This window comes from Alosa sapidissima, chromosome 16 (genome assembly GCF_018492685.1).
Source record: "Alosa sapidissima isolate fAloSap1 chromosome 16, fAloSap1.pri, whole genome shotgun sequence".
In the NCBI taxonomy this organism is placed as follows: Eukaryota; Metazoa; Chordata; class Actinopteri; order Clupeiformes; family Clupeidae; genus Alosa; species Alosa sapidissima.
This window is the reverse complement of record NC_055972.1, coordinates 13,681,086-13,692,781: the sequence shown is the minus strand read 5'-3', so window position 1 is coordinate 13,692,781 and position 11,696 is coordinate 13,681,086. Positions and strand designations below refer to the sequence as shown.

The 11,696-nt window shown below is 46.5% G+C and overlaps 1 protein-coding gene across 5 annotated transcripts in view; it reads right to left on the bottom strand.

The window, feature by feature from the left end:
• Window positions 1–3,283: 3,283 nt before the first annotated feature.
• The window catches only part of sertad2b (SERTA domain containing 2b), a 36,973-nt gene continuing 28,560 nt past the window's right edge, over window positions 3,284–11,696 (bottom strand). For 3 of the 5 annotated variants that reach the window (XM_042065890.1, XM_042065891.1, XM_042065888.1), the window contains exon 2: window positions 3,284–7,964. In XM_042065890.1, the coding sequence (XP_041921824.1) occupies window positions 6,680–7,960 (1,281 nt within the window). In that variant the 5' untranslated portion in view covers window positions 7,961–7,964 and the 3' untranslated portion in view covers window positions 3,284–6,679. Of the gene's footprint in view, window positions 7,965–8,963; window positions 9,073–11,109; window positions 11,141–11,696 lie in introns of those variants that run through there. The other 2 variants (XM_042065889.1, XM_042065893.1) reach the window with 2 other exon arrangements.

Sequence of the window (11,696 nt, the reverse complement as noted above, 5' to 3'; positions counted from 1 at the left end):
GGGAGAATAGATACGTGATAGTGTCTTGTCACCAACTAACACCATCTCTCCTTTAAGCTTGATCTCCCGTCTGTGTACACTTCTTTTGGAGAAATGAGATGGTTCTTAGTCAGCTACATCAACTTCATATCTGCTGGTTCCCATCCATTTGTCATTTCCTCTGTAAGCAGGACTTGAATGGACTCAAACTCCAAAAATTAGGCCACGCTTCCCTCAGTGACACATTTAGTCTGAGAGGCCAGCCACTCTTAGCTCAGTGGTGCTTTGCACAGCTCATTCTCTTAACAGTTTACCTCTCCTCCTGCACTCTCTGTAGTCAGTAATTTGAGTGTGTGTGTGTGTGTGTATGTGTGTATGTTTGTGCGCATGTGTTTTTCAACTGAGAATGTTGTGCTCCCACACACTTCCTCACACCCACTCCTTCCATGCCACAGCTGTGTGTGTGTGTGTGTGTGTGTCTGTGTGTGTGTGTGTGGTCTGTCTCCGACTTCCTGCTCTGGCCTCACACTCAGGGCCTTTCCCCTCAACATTAACTAGCACACACACACACACACACACACAGAGAGAAAGAGCAGACTATACAAACAGCAGACAACACACAGGCATTCATACAGACTCAAACACTGGAATGTTCTTTATGTGTCCATACATTTATGTATCCATGCACACATCACATAAACAACACACACGTTTTTCTGCACACACAGACAGCGCATGGACATATACCTGTATAGTGCACTATGTATACAATAGATGAGTAAATGCATACATGCATTCAGTTATTTAACTAGTAGACAGACTTGCACGCATGCAAATATTGAGAAACTGATTCTGAATGTATTACAAGTACATGCATACTGTGAAATTAAAGATACACGTGTCAGCAGTTTAACATAAACACACACTGGTCCTATCATACTTGTCTTCATTACAATCATGTAATTACCCGTGTCTCAATCTCCCTACATAAACACACCGTACTAATGGATAGAGAATCTTAGGGTTGCTGAAAAGCAGTATTTCCAGTAGACATCAGTGTAGTCACAACAGTACAACTCAATACAAGTCTTTACTTTTATTGATTTGTGCATGATACACATTTCTGCAAGACATTTCTACTGACTTTGGCCAGCATGAATGTGAATGTGCAAGGGCACGTGCTTTAAAATGTACTGAGGAGTAAAAGTGGCATAGAGAAGGAAAGTGGATAGGTTTGTCCAGTTCCACTTAATGCAGTTCACATTCCCGCCACTGGGGGCAGAAGTGTTTCAAAACGAGTGTTACATAAACATGTTCTCCTGCATGTGTGTGTGTGTGTGTGTGTGTGTGTGTGAGTGCGGGTGTCTGTGTGTCTGCTGTGTTGGGCTTCTGATTGGCAGAGGGTAGGTGTGGCTTTCCACCCTTAGCGGATGGGATGGGGGGGGGGGGATCATTCAGATATCCGCACAAAGCCATCATGACAGGAGAGGGAGGGAGGGAGGGAGGGAGGGAGAATTGGCTGAGTGCAAGCCTGCTGCAATCTCGCTCTCCCTCTCTCTCTCTGTCTCTCTCCCTCTCTCTCTCTCTCTCCCTCTCTCGGTCTCTGCCTCTCTCCTCTTGCCCTGTACGAGCACACGATGAAGACTGCCTTTTTTATGCCTTCTGTGGACTGAATAGAATCCAATTAAGAATGCAGCTGCTCAGCAGTTCTGTGCTACTCTCCCTCAGAAGTGCTGTAGAGTCTGGTGGGTTCACAGTTTAAGGTAGGAGGGTATCCTGTACATGAGAAACACTTCCCCTCTTTCTTGCTCAGCCTTGTTTCGCTTTCTGAGCAAGGTTTTGGATCGCTGCCTTGCCTAGATTTGTGTTAGGTGAAACATCTTTTTTCACACTAAGAGATAAAGACAACTAAGCAGCACTATTTCTTTACACACACACGCACGCACGCAAGCACACACACACACACAGTGGAGAGTACATGACCCTCTTTACCCTAAAGGGCAGGTGTGTCTGTAGTCCACCAATGAAAGCACAGAAATGAATGTGTTTTTCCCCGCAACAGTTCTTGTGTAGTAAGTTCAAAGAGAAGGTCAGAATTGGGGTTTCCCATTGACTTCCAGCTGATGCAAACAGTCATCTGAACACAGAAGAAAACAATGGGGAACGAGAGAGTTAAAGGGGAAAAAACTATGATCCATTGCAAAGGATGTTATTCTGTTTTCTACAGTTTAGAGCACAACTGAAGAATACAAGGACAGGGACTAGCATTACACCCTTACGACAAATACACCAAATGACATCATCAGCTCATGTCAATGGCTATTTCCAGGCACTGCTTATTTGATAAGACATTAAGGCCACACCAGGACAGCTTTGGAAAACGACCTCATAGAGCAATGGGGAGTATTCTGGTGTTAACTTCATGAGCCCTTAAAACTTAAGACTTCTTAATGGGTTCAGAGTTGTAAAATATCTATGACAGATTACTAGAAACACTTTTTAAATAATGAGACAACACAACTGCCAACACACTTTAGACATAGTGAGGCAGTGGGCTAGCAAAGGACAGGGCAAGGGAGTACTAGAGAGAGAAAGGGAGAAAGAGAAACTGACAGAACGAGTGCGAGCGATTGCACTCTACACGTTCATGTTGCAGTCATCGCCGGAGGTGTGACTCATCCCCTTGCAAACAAACTCGGCACCTCACGTAAGCGGAAAGCCATTCCCCCTCTGAGTTGGATCCAAGAGCAGTCTCTCTCTGGGCACTATGCCCCCTTCTCTGCCCCCTACCTCATTTTACCCAACCCCCCCACCCCCCCCCCACCCCAGCCCCAGCCCACTGTCCCCAGCCTGCTCCACCACCCATCCATCCGTCCATCCGCAGAGCACTACCGACTGACAGCATGCAGGCACAGGGGGGCTAAATGCAGCCCTGGCCTGCACAGCTGCGGCTGCCCCCATGCTGGAAATAGACGCCAGCCGGCAAGCCATGAGTCATGTGTGGCAAATGTCTGTGTGGATGCAGGAGAGAAAGAGAGAGAGAGAGAGAGAGAGAGAGAGAGAATAAGACCTGAAAAAAAGGGAAAGATCAGTGGATGGAGGGAGGACTGAAAAGATTGAAATAAATAGAATGGCAGATATGAAGAGTTTGTGTGAGTGTCTGAACAGAGAGGGTCACTGACTTGGTAGTGACTTGACCTTAATCAAAAGGTCAATGGAACAATTTGTGACAGCAGGAAAGGCATTTTGACTGGTGTGACTAACAAAGATCTTTAGCTCAATGAAACGAACAAGCAGGCAAGAGTTTCATTTTACAGTTTATTGTATAATATAAAACTACAAAAGTAAGACTGTTTCAAATTCATAGACACCTGTCAAATTTAATATATATTCTACAGTCCACACCTTGATGCAAATACAGTGATCATCACTTGATGTTTTTTTATTTCTTTCTCAGACAAATATGTTGGTAATATTGCATAGAAAAAGGCACAGCTCCAAGGTCTGTGAAAAATACAGCCTCTCATTTTTTAACAGAACAGGAGTTTTCTTCCACCCCAACTGCTCTGACACACACACACACATACACACACACACACACAAACAACAAACACTTTTCCAGTGGTCACTCTCCCAAACCACTCCACCATCTTCATTAAACCAAATGTAAGGGCTTTAACCATGGTCTGGAGAAAGTGTGACATCATTTTGTAATGAACAGACTGGTGATTGAAAGCAGTCAGATCTTCACCCTCTTTACAAACACATTTTGGCATTGTGACTTGACAATATACATGTTTTTCTGTAGTTCAGTTTTGGAGTCTGGGCCTCTGAAATTTGAGAGTAAAGTATTGCTGCACAAACCATTCCCTTCCACTCAGTAAGAATAAAACTGAGAACATTTTTAAATACTCATAATTAAATAGGAGCGACTCAAGATGCCCAGAGCACAAACCTATACAGAAATAAATGAAACAATAATGATGATGCTGTTTTTTCCAAAACAAACCAAAACAACAAGAAAACAAAAATAAAACAAAATAAAATAATGGCTTCCACCCCAATTTAATACATGATACATTCCTATAAGCACAGTACATTCCGTACATACATTCTGTACACATTACAATCCAGATGTTAGCTTCACATCAACAAAAATAAATATATTTACACAGGAAAAGGAAGAATAAATAACTTAAAATGATAAGAAACAATCACTCCAAATCCAAACTTCACAAAAAGAAAAACAAAAAAAAAAACTCATTATTAATCCTAGTTTCGGACGTGTCCATTGTATTGTCCACTCGGCTTTCAGTCAACTCTCTCTCTCCCTTTCACTCTCCTATTTTCATGAAAAATAAAAAATCCTCTTGGAAACTCACCATTCACTTGGGCTTGACTCTGCATATCGCCCACAGGTGGTTTCTGTTGAGGCCCCTGTGACTGACCCCCGTGATGCGTTCCCCACTGTGTGTGTATACGCTGCAGAGGGTCCAGGTGTACTCCTCAGTAACTCGAGTCTTTCCCTGTGCTTGTAACACACTGATTATTAATGCGTGTTTTGTAGCAGGTCCACCTACGAAGGTTTCTGAGTTTTGCGCGTGAGGCTTTTAATAAAAAAATAAAATAAATTGCATATGTTTGAACATAAAAAGCAGTTGTCTCAACTGAAATTGCTGCAAAGATATTATTGTTTAGGGGTTAGCCAAGCTACATGTATGGAATCTGAAAGAGATGACAGAATTAAAAACCATGAAATAAGTCCATTAAGTACATTACAAACAATGTTTTTGTCAACTGTAAAGTAACACATTTTGAAATCATATGCTGCACCATAATTCGAGTTGAGTTGATAGACTGGGGACTGGTCCCTTGAAATGTTTGCTTGATCAGGGACTGCCCTCTTGAGCAGTCATCTATACAACTGTCCCTAAAGCTACCATAACCATTCCCATTGTGCTCAGTGGTTCCCATGAGATGAAAGTGATCGGCTCTTAGCATGCCACACTAGCTACCCAGTGCATATTGGCAACGCAGCCATAAAGATTAATAGTGGCTGGAGTGGAGGGGGACAAACCGAACGGCAGTACATGAACAAAACTGGCATACATTTGCACTGGGTCCTGATGGATAGGCTGTCCTCTCACAACGCCTGTCCCTGTCATGCCACTGGCCAGAAACCAGACATGTTTAGTGCTTTTCAAAACCACAACAGAAAGCTGAAATAACCTGGCGACTGACAACTGAAATAACTCCCAATCATTGCTTAGTTCTGGGCTTCACCATTTTGGCATGCTATGAGAAAGGGTTGATGAGAAACTGTGGCGCACTTGTGATCTCTATCCTATGCACCTATGGCTGCACAGACAACACACACACGCCGTGCTAGTGTTTTTAGAGGCAAATCACTGCACTGTACTGTGACTGGACCGATGACCATCTCTGACTGCATCTCTCATGATTTCAATAATGTTCCACTAGACATGTACAATTTCTGAAAGATCACCTGGCGAGGTAAGTTTTGCTTTTGGGAACATTATGGCTAACAGCTGGATGACATTTGCATTTGATTTAGTGAAGGTGACTAGTGATTGCATATATGCCACTATTTCCACCGCTCCTTACATTTCTGATATCAACACTGTCACGTCTGCACAGGGCTTCTCCCCCCTCTTTGTAAGAGTATGTCAGAAAACATTGTAAACAAGCTGACTGAAGCCTGAAGTGTGAAACATGCTTGCGGATGTATACCTGACCACTCTCCAGCCACTCAGCCACTTCATTCAGGAGACCCATCCACTATCAGACAGTGAGTGGGAGACCCCCCCCCCCCCCCCCCCCCCCCAAAAAAAAAAACAACAACAAAAAAAACAATACACACATACATCTTCAGTCCATGTAAGGGAGAACATTGGACTACATTTTGGGGCTGTCTCAGATTCGTTACTGGAGTGGACCAGTGGCTACAGAGAGAAGCAGGACTGCAAAAAATACAAAAACAATAGATTAAAAGTATCTCTGCAAGCTGAAATATATTTACATACACGACACAATCATACGCACACTTACCCAGACACACACACACATAAACACACACACACACACACAAACACACTTTTCTTTAAAAAATTGTGCTTTGTAGAGAAAGAAAAAGATAACGCCAGAGGAGGGTATGAAATTGTGTTTGTTACTTGCACCAGTAGAGAAAACCAGAGGGTATCCTAGGAAGGGATTTGCGTTTGTTAGAGAAAGGTTATCTTCACGGTGTCTTCCATGTGTCTTTTCAAAGCAGTTGGAGCTGTGTATGGAGAGGGATGGTCAAACAGCAGGAACTGACCGACTGGTCAAATGATGATGAAGGCACTGGATTTTGCGAGAAAGCGAAGCGTGTTCCTTACTTTCTTCCGGTTCTGGTTTGTATTTTTTTCCTCCCTCAGTTAGGGAAAGGCAAGTGCATGCACAGTGTTGTGAAGTAGTATTAGGTGACATCATCATTTGTTATTACAACTGCCTCATCAACAAAACGAGCCCAAAACATAAAAGTGTACAGTTTTCGTCGAAAAAAGAATAATCTTTGATTTGTTTTGCTTTTACGCTTTGTGTTGATGTGAATGTCTGTCTCTGTGTCTGTATATCTATGTATGTGAGTTTTTGTGTTTTGCTATGTCCAAACTCAGCACAACACCAATCCCATAGACTATCATGAGCCAACGAGGACCTCCATGATGTGGTCCAGTTCGGTCAGGTCCATTTTGAAAGGCTGGCTGGGCGTCACCCCCGGCGACGACAGCGTCTTGAGGAGGTCGTCGGCCGTCACCACCTGCGACAGTTTGGAGGCTCCGGCGCTGCCCGAGGTGGACGTGCACGGGTCAAAGTCATACATGGAGGTGTCGATGTCGGCAAACAGGATGTCGTCCAGGGCCAAGTCCGTGAGGAAGCCCGAGGAGGAGGACGACGAGGTGGTGCAGGATGATGGGGTGGAGGAGGTGCAGGAGGAAGGGGAGGTGCTCATGTCCAGCTCGGCCGGGGGAAGGGTGTCCATTGGGACGACGTCGGGCTTTGGGCTGCTTGCTTTGCCGCAGTCTTTGGAGTCCGAGGCCGACAGGGCCAGGGAGGGTACGAGAGCGGGGGTGAGCGTGAGGTGCAGGGACGAGGCAGAGAGGGACGGGGAGGTGGGGGGTGAGGACGCCGAGGAGACGGAGAGAGGTGAGGGGGAGAGGGAGGTAGTCATGTGGGCGGCTGCCGCCACCGCCGCCGACGGACAGAGCTCCTCGATCTCGTCCAGCGCTGAGGAGAAGCTGTCTCGGAGGGGTCTACAGGGGGCGCCCATGAGCAGGGGCGAGGAGGAGGGGGAGGATGTTGACGAGGGAGGCACCAACGAGGGGGCAGGGGGTGGAGGCAAGGCTCCAAAAGCCCCTGCGTCCTCCTCCAGCAGGGAGGCGGGGGTCAGGCCGGCCTGCGGCGGGGGCTGCAAAGTCAGTCCGTTGGCGGGCGAGCCGTGCGTCGCCGGCAACCCCAAGCCCGTGGACGACAACACCCCAAAAGGCGCTCCTGCCGCCGCCGCCGTGGCGGCGGGCGTGGGCGAGGAGGACGCCTGGCGGAAGCCCTCGTCCAACGGATGGTGGTCGTGCGGCGCGGCGGCAGCGGCGGGCACCGGCGAGGGCGCGGGGAAGGGCAGCGGCCGCAGCGCGCCCTCCTGCTTGAGCTCGTCTTGGATGCGGCGCAGCATGTTGTTGATGAGCACGCGCCGCTGCAGGCTGGGCTCGGTCAGCGCCCGCTGGCTGTACAGCTTCAGCAGCGAGATGTTGAAGATGGTCTGGCGCTGGAGCGTGTACGACACGCCGCCCTTGGCCGCGAGGAAGGACGGGCCCTCGGGGCAGCCGCCCGCGGACGGCGACGCCCGGGACAGCACCGCCAGCGCTTTGCCTTCCAGCCCCTCTTCATCCTCGTCCAGCTTCCGCTTTGCACCTTTACCCAACATATATCTGCAGAGATGGAGAGAGAGAGGGATAAAGAAGGAGAGAGAGAGAGAGAGAGAGAGAGAGAGAGAGATAGAAAGAGAAAGAGAAAAAAAGGATTGAGGGCAAGAATTGAAAAGAGGAAGAGGTGCCATTAATAGAGGGAGCAGCAGAAAGAGACAGAGATAGAGAGAGAGAGAGAGAGAGAGATAGAGAGAGAGAGAGAGAGAGAGAGAGAGAGAGAAAGAGAGAGAAAGTGTGTGTTAGAGTGAGTGTGAAAAAAGGACAGAGGGAAAAAAGAGAAAAACAGAGAAACGAGAAACAATAATCAGCACAAAGCCACTCCAGACACAACACCGTCTGCTGCAGCTCTCATGCGATGTCACCTTTTTACCTTCTCAGCATGAAAGCCCAAGTGCTAGCACACCATATGCATCTGACACACATCGTTCCAGAATTTGAATGCAGATAAATATGTACAGGCACATTTTTATTTTCAAATTCAAATTCCAAAACAACAATCAGTCATCTTCAAAAAACATTTTTCCAAGTTACAACAAACTCCACAACAACAACAACAACAACAACAACAACAATCTTAAGAACAAAACTGCCATAAGAAATCAGGGGAAAACAAACAAGGAAAAGAAAAACAACGATACTCAAACGCTGTTGCAGTGATAGCCGCTTATTTAGTAGATGAAGGTGGCGGTTACACGTGGTTAGGCAGATAGTCACCGATCACAGGAACAAAAGAACTGGAGAGATGAGCTGGAGCATGGGGCATGGGGGACGCAATACACAACCAACAGAAACGGACAACCAACAACCAACCGGCGCAGGGGCAATTGGTTCGAGCATAAACAACTTGACAAGAGGGGGTGGGGTGGAGGGGGGTGTTGTGCGGTAATGGGTACTGGGATAAAAGAGAGAGAGAGAGTGAGAGAGAACAAAAAAATAGGCAGAGGGGCAAAGAGAGAGAGAGAGAGAGAGAGAGAGAGAGAGAGAGAGAACCGTTTCTATTACCGGGTTGTAGCTTTGTTGCCATGACATTGGCCTGCGAGCGCGCGGTCGTCATGAGAGCGCGGTGAGGCTGTGCTGCTGGAGGGAGATGCCCTGCCTGCCTGGTGGCTCTCTGCTCAGCCAGCTCAGGGGGAGAGAGCACACATTACCTAACAGCGCCAACGCACAGCCGCTGGGACACAACACACGCGCGCGCACACACACATACACATACACATACACATACAATCACCCTTGCTCTTTCTCTCTCATACACATCTAATCACTCTCTCACTCATTTATATAAACACACACACACCAAAAATTACATACAATCTACGTATCTCTCACACCGACTCACATATAGATATTTAAACACACACTCATACACACAAATCACAAACAAATACAAATACAAACAATTCACTCCTACAGGCATACATACATATATGGACAGTACACCCATTCTGACACACCATAAATACATTCATAAATAGGCACACAAAATCGCACACACAAACAAACTCATATGCACACAGGTAACAGTGACAGGACAAAAAGAGCTCTCAAAGCAAAGCATACAAAGTAACCAAAATCCATTCATGAAATATATCAAATAACTACTACTGCCTGTACAAAAGGTTTGTCATCCAAAGCTCAGCTTGCAAAAACTTAACAGGGTCTTAATGACATACGGGCACAAACCCTTTCAAAAGAAAAAGGAAAAAGAGTGGGTAAAAAAGGAATGACAGGTTTCATGTCTGACCACAGGGGCTTTTTAACGAGAATCACACTCTCCCTTACTGACCTGCCAATTCCTTCTTGGGACGTCGCACTGCGTCCAGCGAATGAATGAATGTGTCAGATTTACAGTCAGTGGTAACGTGCAAATGTGTCACATGAACCGGAAGTGTGGACACTGACACACACACACACACACACACTCCCATTCTGCACTGAGTGACCAGTCACGGTGGAGCAGAGGAGGAGCACTGGTGGGTTGTGGTATGGGCAGGAGCTCCCTGATGCTGTGAGGCCATGTGATACCTGAGACGGGTTTATGTTCTTAGGGCCCACCATGCAGTTACATGACTCTGACTCACAATCTTCCCTTTACTAGAACCATTTAGGCATTAGTCACGCACACCTAAGTATGCATACTGATACACACCCAATGCACAAACACACACACACACACACAAACACTACAAACACACACACCCACACACACACACTACAAACACAGACACACACACACTACAGACACAGACACAGACACACACACACACACACACACATACTACAGACACGGAAGCCAACTGATCCAGTGCGAAATATATAAAATACAAAACTACATGAGACAGACAGAGAGAAAACAGAAGGTAGCGAGCAGGTTTCTTTAACCTTCCCCCCCTATCACTTTTCTGCACACTGTGTGCAAACGCTTCTCTCTCCAGCACACTATTAAAAATTAACACACAATTGACGGAGATAGGAGCTACTGCATGTGATAGATGTCATAATAATCTTGTATGCATAATGTGCGAATAAAAGCCAAAAGGAACATGTTCATATGCAGCTGGGCTGGCTCTCCAGTGTAAAATGAAAACCACGGTGGAAAAACAAAGATCCTCTCTGTGATCTAAGCACTGAAGGAAAGAGAGGGAGGAAGAGAGAGAGAGAGGGAGAAAGAAAGAAAAAAGAGCCGCTGCTCCTGAGGCCTCTTGATTTCCATAAAGTGGAGCCCAGTAGCGGTAGGCAGCGTTGCAGTGCGCTTGAATCTAATCCAGGCTGACAGCCTCACGCACCCCAGCCATGTCTGAGTGCGCACACTCGCGCGCACACACACACGCACATAAGCATTACACACACACACACACAGGCATACACGCACACACACACACATGCACATAAGCATTACACACACACACACACACACACACAAGCATACACACACACATGCACATAAGCATTACACACACACACACACACAAAAGCATACACACACACACATGCACATAAGCATTACACACACACACATGCAGATAAGCATTACACACACACACACACACACACACACACACACACACACAAGCATACACACACACACACACACACACACACATGCACGCAACGCGCAGTCGCAGCTTTGCCAGGCAGTCCCACTCACTCAGGAAGTGCAAGTGGCTGGGCCAGTCGCTTCGCCGCCTGTTACCATGACAAACACAGTCAGCTGGGAATCCACCCAAAGAGACGACAAAGAGGTGGAGAACAGAGGGAGAGAAGGGAGGGAGGGAGAGAGAGAGACTGGGGGGGGGTTAAAGTAGAAAAAGAAATGTTTCTGCTCTCTTGGCTTTCAGCTTGCGCTCAAGAGAAAAAAAAAGACTGCTCAGAGAGAGAGACACAGAGAGGGAGAGAGAGGGAAAACAAGAAAACGTCCTGAAATCTCCTGAATGTGCGGAGTACACTTTGATCCTGATCATGCATATTCTGGGAAGACTGCAGAAGTGTTTCTTTGAAACAATGGGACACACTCAACAATAAAAAAACGGTATATTTGAGTCTAGAGAATAGTATGCCATCAAATCAAGTGGAAATAAGAGAAATGGGACTTCATGTGATTAAGAAGCACACTTTTCACCTCAGAGCATGTGATGGGGATGACTAAACGGACAATCATCACCAGTCCCAAATGTGTACAGGCACTTCTCAGAGAATGTATGGAGAGAAACCAAGAGTGGACAGAGAGAGAGAGAG